Source organism: Fonsecaea multimorphosa, assembly GCF_000836435.1.
Source record: "Fonsecaea multimorphosa CBS 102226 unplaced genomic scaffold supercont1.2, whole genome shotgun sequence".
NCBI classification, from domain to species: Eukaryota; Fungi; Ascomycota; class Eurotiomycetes; order Chaetothyriales; family Herpotrichiellaceae; genus Fonsecaea; species Fonsecaea multimorphosa.
In genome coordinates, this window is record NW_015971636.1 from 1,706,112 (window position 1) to 1,725,971 (window position 19,860).

Consider the following 19,860-nt stretch of genomic DNA (forward strand, 5'->3'; position numbering starts at 1 on the left):
AGATGATAGTCATGACTGAGCGACTTGTCTGCGAACACTGGACGCAGAATTCCCGAACAGCCAACTTCGCCGCCATCGTCGCTGTTTCGGGGAGAGGCCGGCGTCTCCGTCAGCTTGCCGTATCTCAAGCACTTCGAACTCGGCGGAGAAGTCCTAATGGCCCTCAAACATCAAAACGACCTGCCGGAAAAAGCCCAAGCTACAAGGGTGTGCGGCAAGTGCTTTCTCGTTTTCTGTCTCTCGCCCTTCGTGTATGGACAGACGTCGTTCGAGTTCTCCACGTCATGGAGGGGTAGGCGGCATGATGCACTGGTTATGTAAATTTATTTACTGTTCGGCAAAATGAAGGCCCCTCCAATGTTGTTTGGGAATCATTAATTCCAGCCAGGAAGGTCAAGTATATTACATTTTCCCCATTGCTCTTTCATTTCACACTGGCCTTTTCACATTGCAGTTCTGCAGGACCATCTGCCGTCAACCTCGCGGCTCCCTCGTCCAGTCAAAGCCTTCGCATCACCGTCTCTGTCCCTCCTACATCCCCGGGCGATTTACAGCGATGGGTTCAACGGGCAAAGATATGAAGGCGGAGGCCGTCTTCCCCGGCAACACTTCAATGTTCATGAAGTTCCCGAGCAGAAGGAGCGTGGTTCACAGCACGCAGGGCATGGTCGCATGCACACAACCTTTGGCTGCGGAGGCAGGGCAAAGGATCTTGAAGATGGGAGGGAATGCTGCTGTAAGTGAACTTGCACAAGGGAAAGAGAGTCAATGGTTAGTAGAGCTGACAAGACCTTCAGGATGCTGCTGTCGCAGTTGGTATGTCGAGAACCTCTGCTGTTCTTCCCAGATCCCCTCTGACGGCCCACCAGCTGCTGCGTTAAACATGACCGAGCCCACCTCGACCGGTATTGGGGGAGACATGTTCTGTCTCTTCTTCGATGCAAAGACAAAAAAGGTCCATGCTCTCAATGGCTCGGGTCGCAGCCCGAAGAACACCACTCTGGAACAAGTGAGAAAAGATTTGGGCCTGTCTTCGTCTCAGAGTGGCAAGATTCCAGTCCTGAGTCCGCTGTCAGTCACGGTTCCTGGCGCACCTGCGGGGTGGGTCGATACCATTGAGAAGTTTGGGAGCGGGAAATTGAGCTTGGAGCAGATCTTGACGCCGGCAATTGAGTTGGGGGAGAACGGGTTTCCCGTCAGCGAGCTTTCTGCAATGTGGGTAAGTTGCTTTCTAAACTCCAGCGTCCTGTGTAAGGCAGCTCTGATACGTCCGCAGTGGCACGAAGGTGAAAAGGACCTTAGGGAAGCTTCACCCAATTACCGCGAAATGCTCAAAAGAGACAAACACTCGGAAGATTTCGTTCGGGCTCCTCGGGCTGGCGAGATCATGAAGAATCCCAACTTGGCAAAGACGTTCAGGACATTGGCGGCGGAGGGGAAGAAAGGGTTTTACAGTGGGAGGATCGCTCAAGCCATTGTCGACGTCCTGAAAATGACAGGTGGGCATATGGAACTGTCGGACCTGGAGGACCATATGAACCGGGGTGCCGACGAGCCGGAACCTATCTCGTTGAGATTTAACGCTCAGAATGTGAAGAAGATGGGAATTCAACGCGTGACGAATGGATCGCCAGATGACCACTTTGTCGAGTTGTGGGAGCATCCGCCCAATGGGCAGGGCATAGTTGCTCTCATGGCTCTCGGCATCCTGGAAGAGCTTGAACGGACGAGGCAGATCCCCACGTTCGCCCAGGAGGACCACAACAGTGCTGCACACTTGCATGCCGTGATCGAGGCACTTCGGATAGCATTTGCTGACGCGAGCTGGTGGGTGACGGATCCAGACTTCATGCCGGTCAAGCCAGCAGACATGATCTCGCGGCCATACCTGGCGGAACGGGCCAAGCTGTTCAACAAAGACAAGGCAAGCGTTTACAGCAATGGACAGCCGGGACCCAGCCCAGCCCAGAATCACAGCGACACGGTATACTTCGCCGTGGCCGACAAGGAGGGCAACGGCATGAGCTTCATCAATTCCAACTACGAAGGGTTTGGATCTTCCATCATCCCTCAGGGCTGCGGGTTCACCCTCCAAAACCGAGGGTCCAACTTCGAGCTGGGACCATCAAACCATCCAAACATCTACGAGGGAGCGAAGAGACCTTACCACACCATCATCCCTGGAATGATCACCCACGGAGAAGAAGGAGAGCGAGAATTACACTCGGTATACGGAGTGATGGGCGGTTTCATGCAGCCGCAGGGTCACGTTCAAGTGCTGCTCAACATGGAGGTCTTTGGTATGAACCCGCAACAAGCTCTGGACGCCCCAAGAATATGCATTGGCGCGCAAACGCCCAAGGAAGGCGAACCCGGCGCTGGACCTGTGTATGTGGAAGAAGGCATCGATGAGGTGGTGGTCAAGTCGTTGAAGCAGATGGGGCACGACGTCCAGGTTCTTCAGGGATTCAGCCGAGCAAGGTTTGGACGAGGACAGATTATTCGGAGACATGTTGACGAGGACACTGGCATCATGGTGTACAGCGGTGGAAGTGACATGAGAGGTGATGGATGTGCTTTGCCAGGATAGAAGATGAGATTGAAGAGGTGCGAGCACGGCTCAGGACCTATTTACCTCCCAGTGCCTGCGTTGGTGGTGTGCTGTTCAGCCAGCCACAAGGTCAGCCTTGGGGGTTTACCGAGCAGCCAGCCAGGGGATCAGGGACGATCGTGCCTACAAGAATTACCTAGTCGGCTAGTTAGGCTTGAGCCTTTCTTGCGCCACCGCGCATGGGAGGCGTTTGTAGGCCTCCCGAATACGAGCTTTGCATAACACTGTTGACCATCCTGAGCATCTGCTCCGAAATCCTCGAGACTACCAGAGGCTGGAGGAAGTGGCTGTTTACGTGAATGGAAAGTGCACCAAACCACTCGTTTCTGAATGGCAGTCCCGGCAGATTTGCTATCTCAGCAGCTATCGAACACCTTCGACCTGCCTCATGAGGTTACTGTCCTCGAAGAAGGAGTTGGAAAGGTGACACTGGGGAATGAGGGTGGCACGGGAGATGGCGGGGGGCGATGATCTGCCACATTTGGAGGAACAAGCTTTTCTGGAAGCCTCGAAGCAACGCTGAGAGCTTTAACTACCTAGGCGCTTAGGTACCTAGTGGGTGCCTAGGTACCTAGGTAGCCATAAGCCTCGCCTAAGTCAAGCTAAGCGTTGGCCACCGGGGCCGCTCAGGCCACTAACCAGGCCAAGCAGTTGGCTGCTGTCGCCTGACTGCCGTTGGTTTGCCGCTATCAGAGGCGCCCTCCCGTTGCTTCTGCTCCTCCTCCACTTTCACTGGCCGCCTTCCAAATCATTGCGCATCTCGTCGCTAAATTGCCCATTGGACCTCTGCCTCATCTCTGGTGATCTTTGATTGATTCGATACTCGATTCATCTCATTGCAATTGCGTTCGTTATCCGTCTGATTTCCCCTGCGTACTCGTCCGAGTGCTTTTGTCTGATGGATCCAAATCTTGGCCGCCGTCGAATCAACTGCCCTCTATAGAACAATGCTCGCTGACCGAGGCTTTCTCGAAAGCTCTGGTGGGGAAGTACTGGATGGGTAGGTTACATGCTGGGAACAGGGGAATCCGTTATCTTCTTCTACGCAGGCACACGATCACGCTCTGGACGAATCATCTATTGCGAAGACCAAATCCTTCCGCGAGATCGTCTCTAGCCGTCCGCTTCCTACTCCCCACATCCTCGCCGCTCTCCCATGTACCTTGCCTCCCCACGCGTCATAGACCGGGTCCTTGACTGCTGCTTCTGCACAGGCGCTTTGTCAATCAGCGTTGCAATGTCGCTTCCCGCACGCCTCTTCCCAGCAATCAATGGCTCACTACCTGACTTCGGCTTTGGCCGTCGCCTGGAGACTCGGGAAGCTGCATGATCTTGTTATCCGTTCAATCATCATGCTGTATCACCTTAGCATGGCATGGATGCTGCCATCGGGTGGAGACAGAACACCTAGGATCACCAGGTGAAGCTTTCATCATGGTGCGACGTCAAGCGAGAATCTCCCCAGCTTGGATGGAGGGGAATGTCCTGACTCCTCTGAGGGCGTTCGCGATTTTCCTTTATTTGTGTCGGGCCCCCTCCTGGTGCTCTTGCGCAGCTTCCTGTGCGCTATTCACTCTGTTCCCCTGCAGGTAATCATGAAGTTCTCCATCATTGCTTTGGCCTTGGGCCTGGTTTCTCTCGCTTCCGCGCGCAGAAGCCCCCAGCATGTGGGCAAGAAGCTCCCACAGCTCAAGAGAGCCCCCGCGCCTCACGCAAATCCTGTTGTGCCGGAGCTCGAGAAACGAGCCGCACCGCACAAGTTCTTGAATAACGCGACTAAAAGTGCGCTTCCTCAGCTCAAGCGGGAGTGGGATCGTGGCTGACCGTTGTACAGAATATGCGGTCAATGGCACCGGGATTCCTGACGTGGATTTCGACGTGGGCGAATCGTATGCTGGCCTTTTGCCCATCTCGAGTGAAAAGAATGCTTCGGAGCTTTACTTCTGGTTCTTCCCTTCGGCGAATCCGAATGCGACGAATGAGATCTTGATTTGGCTGAATGGAGGTCCCGGGTGCAGCTCTTTGGAAGGCTTCCTGCAAGGTTGGTGGAATTGGGATTTCGGCCCAAGTCTTGTTTTGACAGGTGTTGGTAGAGAACGGGCCTTTCCTCTGGCAATATGGCACCTTCAAACCGGTGCGCAACCAATGGTCGTGGACAAATCTGACAAACGTGGTTTGGGTTGAACGTGAGTTTCACAAATGGCGATCGACGTTAGGGCGCCGAGCTAATTCTGGGTGTAGAACCTGTTGGCACTGGCTTCACCCAAGGCACTCCGACGGCAACGTCCGAGAAAGACGTGGCTGCGCAGTTCCTCGGCTTCTTCAAGAACTTTGTCGAGCTGTTCTCGATGCAAGGCTACACCGTCTACATCGCAGGCGAGTCCTACGCGGGCTACTACGTCCCGTACATTGCCGACGCCATGTTCAGCAAGAACGACACCGAGTACTACAACATTAGCTCGATCATGATCTACGACCCGAGCTTGAGCTATGATGTTGTGCAAGAACACATTCCGGTGACCTCGTTTGTCGACTACTGGCTTCCGCTCCTCGACCTCAATGCCAGTTTCGTCCAGCAACTGCATAACATGTCCGATGCTTGCGGATATACTGCATTCATGAATGAGAATCTCGTGTTTCCTCCCAAGGGACCCTTGCCGACTCCGCCAAATGCCGATCTCAGCGATGACTCGTGCGATACCTTCGATGCGGTCTTCTTCGCTGCATCCGCCATCAACCCGTGTTTCGACATCTACCAAGTGGCGACAACATGTCCACTGTTGTGGGACGTGCTTGGTTTCCCCGGTTCTTTCGACTACGTGCCTCAGGGAGCCACGGTTTACTTCAACCGCAGTGACGTGCAGAAGGCCATCCACGCTCCTCAGCAAGAGTGGCTAGAATGCACCGACGTGAACGTGTTTGTCAACGGTACGGATAACTCGCCACCGTCTGCTTTGAGCGTCCTGCCTGGGGTGATTGAAAGCGCCGACCGGGTCATCATCGGGCACGGCATTCTCGACATGATCCTGCTGTACAACGGGACTCTGCTCGCCATCCAGAACATGACCTGGAACGGAGCTCAAGGGTTCTCGGCTCCACCATCACACTTTGGTGACATGTACGTCCCATACTACACCGAGTACGACTTCGAACTGGGCTCGACTGCAGGTTCGGGCTTCATGGGCAAGTGGCATACCGAACGAGGCTTGACCCTGGCCACGGTTGAACTTTCTGGACATATGATCCCACAATATGCACCGTCTGCGGCTTACAGAATGCTTGAGTTCTTGCTGGGCCGCATTCCGACCCTGGGGACTGTTTCGCCGTTCACCACCCTGCAGAGCACGAGCTACTGACCGTGTCAGCGGAAAGAGAGGCAGCAGTGAGCTGATGTGGATGTGGACGTGGAGGCAAGACGGAGCATGAGGTTAATGTATAATGTCTGCAATATATATGACACTCGTATGAAAAAGTATTGGTGTGCGATGCAAGGCTGCAGTATCAGGTTGGAGTCAATTCTCTCACGACCTTGGCTATCCTCCATGAATTCGTCAATCGACCAGTGCAAAATAGGATCTACCCTCACAAGCCTCACCAGGATATAGGCTCATCAAGATGCCTGTCAGACTGAGGCAGCCCGCCCCTCCATGACTTCTCGTCAGTCGTGATGTCCCACCAACCCTCCAAGAACTTGAAGCGAGCGACCCCACATTGACCATTGATGCCGTCGCTACAATTTCGGCAGATCGTGGGGCTCATTTTTCACTCTTAGTTCTTGGTCCTCGATCTTCGCCGTCGACCAGATCTTTTTGACGCAACGGAATCAAAACCGCAGCTGCTGACAGATACCATTGTTCTTCATTCTTCACGATCTACCAGCCACCGCCGACTTTGCTTCAGCTGGCCAGCCCTGAAAATCCCGTGGGGAAAAGCCCCCGATGACGAACGCGATGGCGGTGATATAGCTACTGGATGATGACGGATTGCGGGGACGGCCTTGGACGGTGAATTTCGTACAAACATGTGCCACACACCATGGCAGCTCGGGGGTGGCTCGCTCTGTATATGCTCCATTGGGCTCCTGGGATGACCCTCTGGATATACTCGATTGGGGCTCCGTGATGACCCTCCTCGATGGGGCTCATCAGACCCCGAGAATCTTGTGAGCTTTCTCTCGTGGACTCTAGGCTCGAATGGATGGCCTGGACCCCCGGTTGGGTTTCGTCTCTTACATACCGTGCGGACTATCTTCGCGGACGCTGTGGGGTAATTTTGTTAAAATGGCTTTGTTTGTGTCGTCGTGTTCAAACTTGTTTTAAGTGGCTTCATAACGACTTCAGCGTCAGCTCTTTCAAACAACTCTTCTTTTGTCCTACAAGAAATTGTGTTGCACATATATACCCTCCAGTGCCTCTTGTAGTACCTTTATTGAAACTTGAAGCCTTTGTATCCAGCCAATTCTCGCGTCTTTACTTTCTCCACTCGGCGGCGCGACAACTGCAGGCTTGTTCGTGCCTTCCCCCTGTTGACGACATCGACCGCCAACTTAAATAGCAAAGCCACTTGAGCAAACACATACCTTTTCAACTTGACCGACAACAAATCACATCACCTCCACCAAGCAGCAGCGAGCCACAGCAAAGGGTTCAGCTCAAGACAAACCCCAACTGTTCCCACCTCAAGACACCCAGCAAGACACAATGAACAAACTCGACGAGCTGAAGCATAACATCACCGAGGTGGCGTTGAAGAACGGTGAAAAGGTAAGGGAAAGCATCACTACGGATCATCATCCTATGTGGCTTCTTTTTCCCACGCTTAACAACTTCTGACCTCTGCTTGTGTCCCTTACAGCAAACATCTACCAACGGCGCCGTCTCCCGCGGACCGAGCCCCAACCGTGGTGCCTCTGTTCGCGATGTCGACGCCCAAGGCCCAGACTCGGAGAGCAAGCGCGAGTGGCAGAAGAAGCGCGGCATCGACCTCTCCAAGCAGGTCAGAATCACCAAATTGAGCCACATGCGCTATCAGCATCCCGACCTGAACAAGATCACGACGTTTTTGAGAGGTTAGTAGAGATGTCACCCTGCTCCCCTCGAAACTTTTGTTGTGACCGGTTTACTGACGCTCCCCGCTGCAGACTTTGGCATGCATGTGGTCAAGAAAGGCGAGAATGAGCGTTGGTTCCGTGGCTATGGCCCCGACCAATACGTCTACTACGCCCGCCAGGGTCCCAAGAAGTTCCTGGGTGGTGCTTTCGAAGTCGAGTCCAAAGAAGAACTCGAGAAAGTGACCAAACTCCCCGGCGCCACGGTCCTGACGAACGGTATCGAAGAGATGACTGACGCCCCTGGAGGCGGGTATATCGTCACCATCGCAGATCCAGAGGGATTCAATGTGAATTTCATCTATGGACAGGCAGAGGTCAAGGAGGAGAGGCAGAAGCCTGGCAAGTTACTTGTGAACGACGAGACGGATAAGCCCAGAGCCAAGGCTTTCCAGAGATTTGAGCCTGGACCAGCCGCTGTCCACAAGGTAAGCAGCACCGTTTAGTCCCCAAGCATGGCGTTGACGTTTCTTTCTACCAGCTGGGCCATTTTGGCATCAACGTTGACAACTTCCCGGAGACGATGGACTGGTACACACGCCACTTCAACCTCTACCCAAGCGACATTCTCTACGTGCCCCAAGACTCCATTGACCCCGCCACCGGCAAGCCGGCACGCAAGGAAGTCGGCCTCTTCGCCTCCATCGACCGCGGCCAGAAATGCGTCGACCATCACACCTTCTTCATGACCACCACCGTCCCCGGCAAGGACAAACACGTGCACCACTCCTCGTACGAGGTGCACGACTTTGACACTCAGCTCCTGGGTCACCAATGGCTCGCAGAGAAGAAGTACGAACCCGTCTGGGGTGTCGGGCGACATATTCTCGGCTCACAGATCTTTGACTACTGGTGGGACGTGTCGGGGTTCATGGTCGAGCATTACGCCGATGGAGACCTCGTTAATGAGGACACACCGGTTGGGTATGGACCCGCAGAGCACGAGGGTCTGGCGGTTTGGGGTCCCGAGGTGCCGCAGACGTTCTTGGAGTAGACTGTGCCTCCCTGGAGGGGAATATGAGGTGACTGGGAGATATTTCCAGTTCTGATGAAGACCCATGGCTTTTGGACGGGACGAAACAGCAGGATGAAGGAAGGAAGGGCAAGAGTGTCACGACGGCTCGTGCTTGTTTATGTCAAGACCAGGGAATAAGTCCCTGAGTATCTTACGACAGAAGTGTTGTGCGTTGGCTAGAGATGGAGGTACGTCTTATGGAGATGGAGTGCGACTGAATGGCTACGGAATGGCTTTGGGCCAAAACGTGATATTAGGTAGCTACGCCGCGGATGCGATGCGATGCGATGCTGTGCGATGCTGTGCTGTGCTGTGCTGTGCTGTGCTGTGCTGTGCTGTGCTGTGCTGTGCTGTGCTGTGCTGTGCTGTGCTGTGTTATGAAACCTAGGTAGGTAGCGATATGCCGAAGGCGAATGAAACAAAGTGAAACAATCAACGATATAAACATCCTTTCTGCCTTTCTCCCCCCTCGCTCCTGAAACCAATCCCCGTGCCTTGCTCGAGATAGAAACCTTTTTTTTCATAGGTGACCTACCCACCTAGGTAGGGTACATACCTAGGTACATAGGTAGGTGTCAATTCCTTGAGCGTCGGCCACCTGCACCTCGCTTTGGCAGACGGACGGCGGAGGAAAGTCCGAGATGGGGATTCAATCATGGAATGTCAAACGAAGTATGAAGCTTGAAGCCATATCCCATCAAATGGGACTTTGCTCCGCTACGCTAGCTCGAGTCACTCACTCACTCACTCAAAATGTGCCATGGGGTGATGAACATGTGTTTTTTCGAAACAAAAAAAAAGCCCCCGGGAAGGAATTTTGATAATTTGGCGGGAGATGTTTGTGCTGCTTTCTTGAGACTGAAAAATATTCGACTCCCCCTAACCAAGGGGCTAAGGGAAAGTGCGTGTGTATATATAAATATTTTTCCTGGCTGGCGAAGGACAATGACTGGAGACTCGTACACCGCGTGGATGGATGTGTCTGGTCCAGCGACACTCTCCGTCTCCTGTCCGTTTCGTTTGCGCAGTCGCTTCCTGACAAGAGAGCACACATGGCTGAATAGATATATGCGCAACGCACTGACTAGCTTATTGCTTGCGCTGTTAAATGTCCCTATCCATGCATACACGTACAGACGGCCAGGGGTCCCAGCAGCAGCTTCCGTGTTGGTCTACCACTCCTCGTAGCGCACCTTGTTGACCAGGGTGCCGATCTTCTCGATCTCGATCCGAATGTCGCCGCCGTGTTCCAGGACGATGCGCGGGTTGCGGAAGAAGCCGATGCCCGCGGGCGTGCCGGTCAGGAAGATGGTGCCGGCCTCGAGCGTCGTGCCTTGCGAGAGGTAGCTGATTTGCTTGGCGATGGGGAAGATCATGTCCCTTTGACGTTATTAACAAGGTGTTTTAGGGATAACTGGGGGAAACGGTGTGAGGGATGGTGGGTGTGTAAAGAGGGACTATAAAGTATGGGAAGGGGGAGATCCCGGAGGAATGGTGGGGAGGGGATATTTGGAGACATACTTGGTGTTCCCATCCTGCACGACCTGCCCGTTGTATATCGCTTTGATCTTCAAGTTCTGCGGATCGGCAATCGCGTCCTTGGTCACCAGTACGGGACCCAGCGGACAGCTGCCATCAAGCCCTTTGGAGAACGACCACTGCGTGGTCAGCATCTGCATCGTCCGCGCCGAGACGTCGTTGCTGCATGTATACCCCAGGACATAATCCAGGGCCTTGTCCTCGGGGATGTCGCGACCGGTCTTGCCGATCACGACGCACAGCTCGGCCTCGTAGTCCGAGGTGCCGTCCTGCGCGGCTTTGGGGACTGGGATCACAGCAGGGTAGGGGTCGGCCAGGGCGGTGCGCGGTTTGGTGAAGAGGATGGGGGCCTTGGGGAGGGCCATGTTTGCTTCCTATACCCCCATCACATTTGTTAATATCGACTGGCGATATAGGCGTTTCATTGGCCAGGGAGAGATGGGGGAGAGCAGAGCAGGCGGATGAAGCATATTGTGCTTAGGGAGGGAAATGGTTGACTGACCTTCGCATGATCCATATAGTTCAACCCCAGACACCGAATGTAGTTGCAATCCTCCATCGACACGGGGCTCAGCAGCTGCTTGACCGTGTAGACATGCTCTGTGACCTCGGGCGCGAATATCGAGCCGTTAATCAAATAGGCCTTGATCTCCTTGCCCTCGACACTGTCCAAGCCAATGTCCCGAGAGGTATCGACCAACTGGCCCAAGTGGATGCGGTTGTCCTCGCTCGCGACGAAGCGGATGATGTGTGTTGCTTTTCCCATTTTGCTAGACTGAAAGTATTCTTTTGTTGTTTGAGGACGATTTGTAGAATGCTAAGGTATATTCCCAATCCAAGAAGAGCACAGAAAAAAGAAAGCTTTTAGAGCAGACTGCTGTATGTAGTCTTGAAAAGATCAGAATAACCAGCTCAAGGAAGAATTAAAAACCGAAAGGAGTGAGAAAAGATTCAATTGCGCAACTTTCTTTCTCACAACCACCACATGGACGGTGATCAAGAGCCCCACGGCTTTTTGGAAAGGGCACGTCGTCCCCTCAATCCAAACAAATGTCCTAGTTGTGGTTCGTCGGCACGTTTTCGGAGCGATCGACCCCCCCTCAGGAAATCCCCCCACGGAGAGCCTGTGGTTGACCGTGCCTTGTCCAAGTGCCGACAACGGTCGAGAATGGGTGGGGAGTTTGGGGCGGACAGAGCCAAAGGTGGATTGTGGGAAGATGGCCGGTGGAAGAATGCCGTGTTTGGCCGTGCCAACCCTGCAGGGCCTCTTTATACGGAGTCAGTGTCTTCCCCCCGTGGTGGTTTCTGCTCGGATCCGAGCCTTGTTCCGCTCTCAGGCACAATCTGCAAGTGTTCGTCCTCGCATCCGACTTTCAACGACGACATCTGCTTCGTCCCAGCAGACGTTTAGCCTCTTCGTTTCCGCAACGGAAGAGTCAATCATGAACGTCTCACTGCCTCGTGGGTCGCGTGGTCGGAGGTGAAATACGGCAATCTAGAGGAGTCCTCTGACCACTGCCAGGAGTATCTAGGTAAGCATTGATAACATCGTCCGGGTCAGAACTTGAACATATTTCCGCCGCGTGCGAATCGATTTATCAGCAGGAGGGCGCAAGGTCGCACGATCGTCTCATGTCTGGAAGAATCCGTGTCGGATAGGTTCTGCGAGGTTGTGCTGAAAACTGTCTTGTATCTCAACGCCCTTGCTCTTTGGTTGGTCAAAGTACTTTACTGCATGTACTGCCAACACGAGGTGCGGATGAGTCTCGGGATGCGTGGTCTCCTCGGCCTCTTTCAGTTCATGGTCTGACCCCGAGGAAGTAAATGGTAAGCAGTCCACGGTTGCTTTTCCAATAGCACTGTGAGTTTGTCAAGGCACTACCTTTCGGATTCCGGCAATTTCGAGAGGCTGCAACAGCTATGTGACATAAGCTCCACGGCGTGGATATGATGGGATCTGTCAAATATTCTGCACAAGAGTGTTCGAGGCATTGTCGCGAGTGAAGAGCATTTTCAGACGGTTTCGCAGGTAACGTGCCGGGTGCTGGGTCTGGACATTGGACGATCGGGTCAGGGTGGTGCAGAGGAAGCTTGCTCTGGGATATTACCCAAGGCACCACTAGGAGAAATCAACTGGGCAAAAGTACTGAGGAGATGGATGCCGACTTGGTGAATTGAGGCTGATGTGCAACACGTGGATGGTCGTGGCTTCAAGTTTGAAAAGGATGGCCAGATTTGGGAGAGTCGACCTTCCGTCTTTGACTGATGGGCTCTTCTTGGGCAGGGTAATACTAATCAATCACTGTATAGCTATGTACTTTTACTATTCGTGAACCTGTTGACTCGACTCACTCTCCTCTTGCAGCACGTCTCATCTAAATCCCATTTCGAGGTATTTGGCCCAGCCCGTTTTCCTTGGGTCACCAGTTCCTACCAGTTCGCAGCGTATAAAAATTAGAGGAACTGTATGCCACAGATTTCGACTTCTCTTCATACACCCTATCACAGCCTGCTTTTCACCATGTCCTTAACAGTCCCATGGTCCTCCCTTTTTGGGCGTGAATCACTGCAGCATCATGTGTGAAGACTGGTGCCTCCCATGTTCGAGGTACATGGCTGCTTGTCGCCAAACATGTCAGCAGAGACCACCAACCACTAGCCTCTGCTCGGTACGGTTGTCCTCAATCTAAGCACAAGCCGGACAACTCGATTGCACACTTCATCTGCAGCCGGCGGAATGTGGTTGATTATTCAGAACCAAGCGCAAGATTTTGGGAAGGTCTCGACTTCCAGAAACGCGCGAGCAAGAATCAAAATCCAAGACAAATGGAAATGCAATGCTCGCGCGTAGCAGCCTGTTGAAGTCAAGTGTCGCTGCGAGCTGCCTCATTTGTTCACATTGACATATTCTTTCTATTGAAACTGTGGTCATTCCGCCAATGGGCGAAGAGGCTTTTCGGGGTCGAGAATCCGTGAGACTGTGACTGGCAGTCGGATATCGACGGGAGAGATGACTACTGCTTGTTTTGCGGGGATGTTCAGCATGCATGGTCAGTGTGGAGAGAGCGAGGAGAGCTAAGCCCAGGGATGAGGTGAGGAGCTGGCCGTGTCGCCATTGATCGACGACACTGAGAATTCTCGATTCTCCATCTGAGGTGGCGATAACAGATCTTGACGCGAAGAGAAGAAGTCGTGCGAAAGGGAGAGCTGAGCAGATCATCGAAGAACAAGGGACGTGTGAATGCCAACGATGGCTGCAGCTAAACTGAGAGGAGAAATATGCTATGATATCGGCGCAGTTGCCCCTCAGGCACCGTGACCCTCAGGGTTTTCGCTTTTCGTAGACGTCATCAGTTTCATGGATAACGAGACACGAACGCGCACCCTTGATGGCCTCTGGATTGCCTCATTCGCTCGATTGCTTCGCTTTAGTGTCCACGACCTCCACCATCCCAGAGTCTGTGTCCTATCAAAGCTGTTCCAATGTACTCCGTTCAAGGCCGATCAGTCGATTGCCTCCTCACAAGAAGTACTTGTAGCCATGCCGCCTTCCATTTCCCCTCTGACTGTGTCGCTCCAGATATATAAGACAGAACCCCCTGTCTAATCCTGCAGTTTCTTGATGGAAACAGTTCAGAGGATCATTCAAGCTCCTATTCAGACCCTCAGATCCACCATGGCAACAAACGATACTTCTTTTGCGGCTCATGTCGCCCACCAATTCAACTCGTACGAGCAGGACCGCCAGATGGACTCCAAGCAAACCATCTACGCCACCAGGTCAGTGATTTCACAAAAGCCATCTGATCAACTGACTGACTTGATCATAGTAATGGGGTACCTACGGCTCATCCCTACGAAGCTCAACGAGCAGGCGAGAGTGGGCCCCTCCTCCTCCAGGACTTCCACCTGATCGATCTCATTTCCCACTTCGACCGAGAGCGCATCCCAGAACGCGTTGTCCATGCAAAGGGAAGCGGTGCCCATGGCTTTTTTGAATGTACCAACCCCGCCGATGACCTGACTTGCCTCGATATCTGGAGCACCAAGGGGAAGAGATGCCCGGTCACAGTTCGATTCTCTACCGTCGGTGGCGAGGCTGGTTCTCACGACTGTGCCCGAGACCCTCGCGGCTTTGCCGTCAAGTTCAGAACCGAGGAAGGGAATTGGGACCTGGTCGCCAACAACACTCCCGTCTTCTTCTTGAGGGACCCCGCCAAATTCCCCCATTTCATCCACACACAGAAGAGACATCCCTCGACACACTTGACCCATGCCGACGACTCAACCATGTTCTGGGACTACCTATCAAACAACCCTGAGTCAATTCATCAGGTGATGATTCTCATGGGCGACAGGGGCATTCCTGATGGCTTCCGCTTCATGCACGGCTACTCCGGGCACTCTCTGAAGCTCGTCAAGAAGAACGGCGATTGGGTCTATTGCCAGATTCATATGAAATCCCAGCAAGGTACCAAGTTCCTAACTCAGGAAGAGTCCGCCACCAAATCTCCAGACCACTCCCAGAAGGATCTCTACGAGGCCATCCAGCGTGGTGATTACCCCAAGTGGTCAGTGGAGATCCAAACCATGACCCCCAAGGAAGCTGAAGAGGTCTGGGCCAAGCAAGGCATCAACGTCTTTGACTTGACCCACGTATGGCCTCAGAAGCAATTCCCCTTGCGCAAGGTGGGAGAATTCACATTAAACGAGAATTGCGTCAACTACTTTGCCGAAGTCGAGCAAGCGGCATTCAGCCCTTCTCATATGCCTCCCGGCATTGAACCCTCCGCCGACCCAGTCTTGCAATCACGTCTCTTCTCCTACCCAGACACCCACCGCCACCGTGTGGGTGCTAATTATCAACAACTCCCCATCAATGCTGCTCGCACAGCCTACAAATACGGAAACTTCCAACGCGATGGTCCCATGGCATTCTACAACCAGGGCGCTAGGATGAACTATCTTTCTTCCATTGATCCTATCCAGTTCCGCGAGAGATCAGTTGATTACGACAAGACACATGGTCACTTCCAAGGTAATGCCATCACCTTCCTCTCTCAAATCCGACCTGAAGACTTCAACGCTCCACGCGCCTTGTGGGAGAAAGTTTGGGACGAGCCTGCGCGGGAACGATTCATCAGCAATGTGACTGGCAAGATGGAGGTCTGCCCGAACAAAGAGATTCTGAAGAGGCAGATTGCCATCTTCCGTGAAGTCAGTGAAGACATCGCTCAGCGACTAGAGAAATCGACAGGAATCAAGGGCTATGATGGTATTAAGAACATGAAGTTCAATGGTGAACACAACGGCATGAGTTCGGATCCTGCTATTAAGCAGGCCAACGGTGTCAAAGCTACGGCATTCGGGAACGACACCAACGGAGCACCGACCAAGGGTTCGCACGACAGCATTCCGATCCAGAATGGTGCATAGGGAATCCAGCCTGGAAGAGTTTCGCATTGATATCAGGGATTGATGTATCTAAAAGGTCGAAATAGCAATCGTGATAAGGTGTAACAGCAAGTCACCACTCTTGTTTTAACTCAACTCAGAGATATGATACCGCATATTCCACACCATTTCACATTTCGATATTCCTGGGGAAACTTCCCATCACAGAATAGACCTCCTCGGAGCCGTCCAGGAGAAGAAGAGTCGTTGCCAGAGAAGAGCAAAAACAAAAACAAAAACGATCAACAGTCAGGGTTGCCAAGCGGTTAGGCTTCTTAGAACTAACTAACCGGCATCTGTTCTAACTAATCAAGATTATACCTCTCGCTTTACTTCCTCCTCTTCCGGGTCTTTCCCCTCGAACGCGTCTGGCGGGCTTGAAACTCAAGGTTGTCAGGATTTAGACGCATTTTAAAGCCCAAGCGAGGTGTAGGAAGATCGTTCGTAGTCCCGCTAGGAGCAGTCCGTAGGCGTTAAAGTTGACTTGGAACTCGTCCGTTGTCAGGGACTTTGGCGAGGGAAGTGCTACTCAGTCTTTCGGTCGCGAAGTGAGGTGGGAAAAGTTCCGGTGACCCTCGTCCCAGCTGCCGGGCTACCTGCCACAATATATGTAGTAGCTAGGACCCCCGAGACCTTACAAGCTGAGCGTGTCCTTTCGCGTTCCTGGGCTTCACAGCTACCGCAGCTAGGTTGGCAGTCCGGATGATTCACAGGCTGTCGTCATTGCTGAGGATGATGATTGAGGACCCATTGAGTAGCATGTAGCAAGTGGCTTACTTTGATATTGCTCCTCGGAGACAAAGCATGGACTCTCGGATGTCCTTGGGCAAGAAGGCAACGCTCTTGACGAGGTGCTCACGGCAGCACTTGTTCCCGAAGACCGTCGACGGACGACCATGGTGGCAGCCCTGACATTCTCCTCTGTCATTCTCCGGCTCCTACGTTCCAGATATCTGATACACTAAAAGGTATATTTAACACCCCTCTGGAACTACCTAGAAAGTAGTCACAGGTGATATCGAACGCGAGCCCGGCAAAAGAGAATATCGTTGTCCGCACTCAGCATCCACCGCCAGCGGCATTTGGAAGGACAGGTGTTGAGAAAACGATACTGGGGATCTATCTGCCTTCTGAAAATATATTTCATAATGTTGATGATATTACTGGCACCAACATCCCTTCGCCAAGATGGCTGTTCTCAGGTATACTTATCCTTCCTTCCGCAGGAGCTATATATCATCATAATCTCCTTTTTCTTTTCGCTAGTCCAGGGCTGGCTCACTCCGGAAGATTGCGAAAATGGGAGGAACGTTTCCACTCTCTGACTCCGATGCCATTTCTTCTCCTGGGTTTTGAACCAAAAAAACGATCCTCAAAAGTGGAGTTCACGAAGCGGGATGGTCTCCATCCTTTCCGCGTGAGCCAACATTGTAACTGCGAGAAGGCGCCTTGGACATCCCAGTCCGCGGGTTCTTGGCAAGGCTGTAACCCCCTGCCCTTGTCCAGGCGAATGGCCCCGTCTACCAAACCGAACCGCAAGCCCGGAAGACCTCGAGAAAATTTCGCGCCTCTTACTCATTTTCAAGGTGAGTAGTCCCTTTCTCGGAGGCGTATTCAGTCTTGGCCCGACCGCTGACGACGCTACCTCGGCGCGTCGCACTGCTCCGTCGCCGCTCGTGTTCGCCCGTCTCCTCGTAGTCGATCAAGACTTCCCCGCGCTTGCCATAGCGGTGCGGCTCGTGCTTGGCTGTCCAGACGGCCGTCAAGGTATTCTTTGTCTTGTGGAATATCGTGTCCATTTCCTCGAGAGAGCGGTACGCGGTTTCGGGGTAGAAGAAGTATACGACGGGGACCATAGCCGCGTTGCTGGAGTTTTTCATGTTAGTGGGGTTTTTTAAAGTCGAGCTAGTAGGGGGGAAAAGCTCGGTTGCACTCACATGACGGCAAATACCAGATAGGTTTTCCATTTGATCTAAAAAAAGAAATACATCTGTCAGCCAGGGCGCAATCTTTAATTGTCGGACATTGGAATGAGCTTGTGCAGCTGGGACGCAAAGCTTTTCTGGGGAAAGGAGATACGTACTGAGCTGAAGCTGACAGGGGTAATCATGACTACCATAAAGTTGAAAATCCAGTTGGCGGACGTAGACAAAGCTGAAGATGGTGCGCGGATTTTGAGTGGCACGATCTCACTCGGATACAGCCAGGTCATGCCGAGCCAACCAACCTGTAGATAGCAGGTTAGTATGTATTGCAAAAGAGACCAGGGGAGATCTGGCGTGTGGGTGGCATATGGGGTTGTTTGTAGAGGAAAGGAGGAACTCACAGCGAAGAAGGTGTTGAAGATGAACAAAAACATTGCGGCGACAATACCGGGGCCTTGGCCTCCAATCTTGGTCATAACTGCAAGGATAATCATTGAAGCTGACTGGCCCACGGCGCCAAACAACATGAGCTTCCGACGTCCGACTTTCTCGATGATGAAGACTGCGATCCAGGATGCCAGGAAATACTCGGTGCCGTTACAAGCCGCCAGAATGCGGGCGATGAAAGGCGAAAGCCCAATCTCGTTTTGATAAATCGTGGCAGCATAATACCTAATGATTTTGTCAGGTATAGATTCCCAAATTGCGTGGAAACATGAGGCATAAAACTTACGTGATAAGATTTATGCCGCTCACTTGCTGCATCACTTGATTGACATAAGCGAGTGCCACGCGGTGCAGATGTCGGTTTTCGTCCATGGTAAATAGATCGCGGAACGTTGCTTTCTCTTGCTCAAGCACTGTGTCCTTGATTGCTGCGAATTCGGAGTGGATATATCTGTCCTCGGCTGGCTTGTCGGATAGAGCTGCGAGCACTTGGAGAGCCTCATCCTCTCTTCCTTTAAGGATGAGCCATCTGTAGAATGTTAGCCAAAGAATCATGAATATGGGGCCTGGTTCGGGAGGTACCTTGGAGATTCGGGAAGCTCGAGGATGAAGCAGAGGATGATGAGGCAAAAGACGATCTGAAAGGCGATGGGGAAGCGCCACGACGCCTGATTTTGAATGAACGAGGAGCCTAGGTCCAACCAATATGAGATCATTATCTGCGAGTAAGTCAGCACCATAGACCGAAGAACGTGAACAGCAAAAAAATGCTTACCCCCCCTGTGATGAGTGCTCCTTCAACCATGACGAGCTGTCCCCGTCGATGCGACTTTGAACATTCAGATTGCCAAGTCGGGACTGTGGAAGTGTTGAGACCGTTTCCCATTCCAGTGATGATCCGTCCAACAATCAAATGTGGCAGGCTGAAGGCACTGGCTTGTAGGGTGGCACCGACAACCATGATCGAGGAGCCGAGGAAGATGGTTTTGCGTCGTCCGAGGATGTCACCGATCCAGATGCAAGCAATGGCGCCGCAAAAACACCCGAGATTGTAGCAAGCAATGGAAATCCCTTGAATGGTGGACTTGTGGTTGGCTTGACTCTGAGTCAGGCCCTGCAAGCCTTGCTTGGTGGTATCGATCTCCGGAAAAACAGACGTAAAGGCCGGGAGCGTCAACAGCCCTCCCATAACACCTTGGTCATAGCCGAATAGCCTTGGAGGTTTGTCAGTTGAGCTTGAAAAATTCCGGGGCCCTGTGTATGCTCACAAGAAATCAATCCCTGCAATGACACCAATCGCGATGTTGAGCTGGAGGCCGCGCAAGCCCAAGTAGCGCTTGCCGAAGGGCTTCATGATGAATGATTTTTGCAAGCAGGGATGTAGAATCTGTGTCGATGGAAACATAGAAGAATAGGACGTCGGTGGAAACGTGCTTTATATAATATTTGTATCAAAACTCGAGGATGGCACTAGGATCGGAACAAACCCGCAACTGTGGAAGACAAGAAGACGGTGAGCCCCCAGAGCCATGGTCCAAAAAAAGAGAATTACTGCGGCTGCTCCATGTTCACTCCCTCGTAATGTTGCATCGATGGAGACCATCTCGCAGTAAATGCGGAGAAAAACTCGTCGAAGGCTCCTCAATTTCGGTGCATCATGGATCGCCGCATTGAATAGACCGTCCACTCGGATTACCAAAAAGGGCCTTCCTCATGATGTCGGTGGCGGCCCGGTAATGGGGTTGATTGGGCGTTGAGTAAC

General features: G+C 52.7%; 6 protein-coding genes across 6 annotated transcripts; 4 read left to right on the top strand and 2 right to left on the bottom strand.

The window, feature by feature from the left end:
- Window positions 1-556: 556 nt before the first annotated feature.
- Z520_01560 (uncharacterized protein) lies at window positions 557-2,590 on the top strand (the record flags this gene model as incomplete). The annotated part of the gene is made up of 4 exons (XM_016772076.1): window positions 557-736; window positions 798-816; window positions 870-1,219; window positions 1,277-2,590. The coding sequence occupies 4 exons, from the start codon at window positions 557-559 to the stop codon at window positions 2,588-2,590; spliced, it is 1,863 nt and encodes a 620-aa protein (XP_016637215.1).
- A 1,616-nt stretch (window positions 2,591-4,206) lies between these two features.
- On the top strand, window positions 4,207-5,967 carry Z520_01561 (uncharacterized protein; the record flags this gene model as incomplete). The annotated part of the gene is made up of 4 exons (XM_016772077.1): window positions 4,207-4,393; window positions 4,446-4,652; window positions 4,705-4,797; window positions 4,853-5,967. 4 exons carry the CDS (start codon window positions 4,207-4,209, stop codon window positions 5,965-5,967), a joined length of 1,602 nt encoding a protein of 533 aa, XP_016637216.1.
- Window positions 5,968-7,311: 1,344 nt separating this feature from the next.
- Window positions 7,312-8,712, top strand: Z520_01562 (uncharacterized protein; the record flags this gene model as incomplete). Its single annotated transcript, XM_016772078.1, has 4 exons — window positions 7,312-7,374; window positions 7,466-7,679; window positions 7,752-8,146; window positions 8,200-8,712. 4 exons carry the CDS (start codon window positions 7,312-7,314, stop codon window positions 8,710-8,712), a joined length of 1,185 nt encoding a protein of 394 aa, XP_016637217.1.
- Window positions 8,713-9,905: 1,193 nt separating this feature from the next.
- On the bottom strand, window positions 9,906-11,038 carry Z520_01563 (uncharacterized protein; the record flags this gene model as incomplete). The annotated part of the gene is made up of 3 exons (XM_016772079.1): window positions 9,906-10,113; window positions 10,255-10,646; window positions 10,775-11,038. 3 exons carry the CDS (start codon window positions 11,036-11,038, stop codon window positions 9,906-9,908), a joined length of 864 nt encoding a protein of 287 aa, XP_016637218.1.
- A 2,910-nt stretch (window positions 11,039-13,948) lies between these two features.
- Z520_01564 (uncharacterized protein) lies at window positions 13,949-15,708 on the top strand (the record flags this gene model as incomplete). Its single annotated transcript, XM_016772080.1, has 2 exons — window positions 13,949-14,052; window positions 14,103-15,708. 2 exons carry the CDS (start codon window positions 13,949-13,951, stop codon window positions 15,706-15,708), a joined length of 1,710 nt encoding a protein of 569 aa, XP_016637219.1.
- A 1,589-nt stretch (window positions 15,709-17,297) lies between these two features.
- Z520_01565 (uncharacterized protein) lies at window positions 17,298-19,452 on the bottom strand (the record flags this gene model as incomplete). The annotated part of the gene is made up of 8 exons (XM_016772081.1): window positions 17,298-17,592; window positions 17,664-17,698; window positions 17,810-17,953; window positions 18,053-18,323; window positions 18,385-18,627; window positions 18,681-18,817; window positions 18,874-19,312; window positions 19,367-19,452. 8 exons carry the CDS (start codon window positions 19,450-19,452, stop codon window positions 17,298-17,300), a joined length of 1,650 nt encoding a protein of 549 aa, XP_016637220.1.
- Between the last annotated feature and the right edge of the window lie 408 nt (window positions 19,453-19,860).